The 2,033-nt window shown below is 55.2% G+C and overlaps 1 protein-coding gene across 1 annotated transcript; it reads right to left on the bottom strand.

Annotated features, from left to right (window-relative positions):
- Window positions 1-1,215: 1,215 nt before the first annotated feature.
- Window positions 1,216-1,683, bottom strand: LOC133085346 (ribonuclease 7-like). Its single transcript, XM_061182335.1, is given in 1 exon segment — window positions 1,216-1,683. A coding segment is annotated over 1 exon segment (468 nt).
- Window positions 1,684-2,033: the final 350 nt, after the last annotated feature.

The following is a 2,033-nucleotide window of genomic DNA, read 5'->3' as shown; positions in this document are numbered from 1 at the left end:
ATGGCATTTCCACATCTCAACCCCTCCGGCCTGGGCGGACGGCCAGAGCAGAGAGCAAGGGAAGCACCAAGGCAGGAGAGATCATTATCGGGAGGAAGGAAGCTCTGGCAGCTCCCACCAGCTTGTTTGTGACAAGCAGGCACTGGGCCACGGAAGTCCCTTGAGGTCAAGGGAAATGTGATCCCAGAGCAGGGGGGTGAAGCTGGGACACTCCCCTGACACTGTGCCTTCAGGGCTATAGGCGATCAAGCTAGAGCCAGGCCCAGGGCCCAGGAAGAAAGAGCAGTGGACAAGAGAAGGGGGAGGGCAGAGAGGTGTGGTGGGGCAGAGAGAGAGAGAGAGAGAGAGAGAGAGAGAATTAAGATCCTTGGAGCACCTCATAAACAGTCCCTTGGCTAGAGAGGTAATGACCTTTACTGCAGCCAACATGGGGTAACTGGCTCTTCAGAGCTCTCGGGACATTGTTTCACAGGTGAAATCTTACCTGGTTCCCCTGTGGTCCCTGCAGAGGTCTCTCCTTTTCGGCCCAGTGGTAAAGTAGAAAGTGCGCTGTATTTAGAGTCAGGAGACCTAGTTTCAAGTCCAGCTTCTGCTACTAACCAACCTGACAAGCTCTTTAATTAACAAATCTTTCTGAAATATCAACGTCCTCATCCCTAAAGAAGGTCAGTTATCCTAGTCAGGTCTGTCTCACAAGGGACTCACGTGGATACACTGTGAAAAGCATGAAATGCTATGTAACTATGAAGTGGTGCTGCTTTGTCTTCTTCCCTTCAGGCCACCTCCCTGCCCACAAGCCACCTCACTACCACATCAGAGCTGGGGAAGTGGCCTCGTTTAGGAATAGGAGTGGCTCTCGCCATAAATCCCCTACACTCCTTTTCCATTTCTTTCCTCCTCTCGTCATGCTGCCCTGAGAAGATGGGGAAGGGGAAAGATGTAGGAGGCACAGACCAAGGAACCCACACCCCTAAGCTTCTTCGGGATAAGCTTCTGGAAAAACAGCAACGAAAAGCTGAGAGATCACCATCTCTTCTGGAGCTTAGCCTACTAATGTATCACCTCAACTCCCCACAGCCCCACCCGCTCAGAGGAGCCTGAGCTAGGAAGGGCCCCAAGAGATGTGAGAAGAGAAGCTTCTGGGCTGAGGAGGAGTGGTCCAGAGGCCTGCAGAGGGATTGAAGGCGCGGCCCAAGCACGCGGCTGGCTGGAAACCTACAGGACATCGTCCAGGTGGACAGGAGCCAGCTTGAATTTCCTGGAGTCCCCTTTCTGGGGAGCGTCACAGGCCACGATGTAAGCAGCGTGCAGCTGCTCCTCCTTGTACCTGCAGTCTGGGTACCTCCCTGCGGTGAGGTTACACACGGTCAGGGATACAGGCTTCTGGCTCCGGTGGCAGTTTTTACGGCCTCTCTTGCAGGTTATGCTGGGAGTCTAAGTGGCGGCCACACCGGAGAAGGATTCATGCACGAAGGTGTTGAGGCCTTTGCAGCGACTGGAGTACTTGTTGATGTTTTGCATCGCCGTGTTGCATCTCTGAGGCCTGGGCTTCACGTGCTGAGTTTCAAACCACCGAGCTGAGGTCATGTTTCTGGGCTTGGCACCGACTGGGTCCTCGGCCATCCACAGCCCCAGCAGCAGGAGCAGCGGCAGAGGGCCGAATCCTGCTCTGGCCGGCGCCATCTCTCTTAGGGGGAACAGTCAGAAGGGGGGGCTGGGGTCTCTGGGGACAGAGGAGGTGGAAGTTAGCCTTCCTAAACCTGCTCCTTCTAGCTAATTGCCATCTCCCTCCCCTACTGTCTCCTTCCTGCCTCACCCTGTGTCTTTCCCCTCCCTTCCCCTCCGTGTGCCCCAAACCACTAAGACCCCACCCCTAACCCTAGGGCTCCATCCCCCTCACCTTGAATCCCTATCCTCCTTCATTCTGTCCCTCATGCCTCCCACTCCTTGCTCTATCTCCTCTCCCTCAGGTCCATCCCTCTGTGTCCCCATGTCCCTATGTCCTTATTCCTTTCTCTGTGTCTCACGCCCTC

The sequence above is a fragment of the Eubalaena glacialis genome, chromosome 2 (genome assembly GCF_028564815.1).
Source record: "Eubalaena glacialis isolate mEubGla1 chromosome 2, mEubGla1.1.hap2.+ XY, whole genome shotgun sequence".
Classification (NCBI taxonomy): domain Eukaryota; kingdom Metazoa; phylum Chordata; class Mammalia; order Artiodactyla; family Balaenidae; genus Eubalaena; species Eubalaena glacialis.
This window is presented reverse-complemented; position numbering and strand designations above follow the sequence as displayed.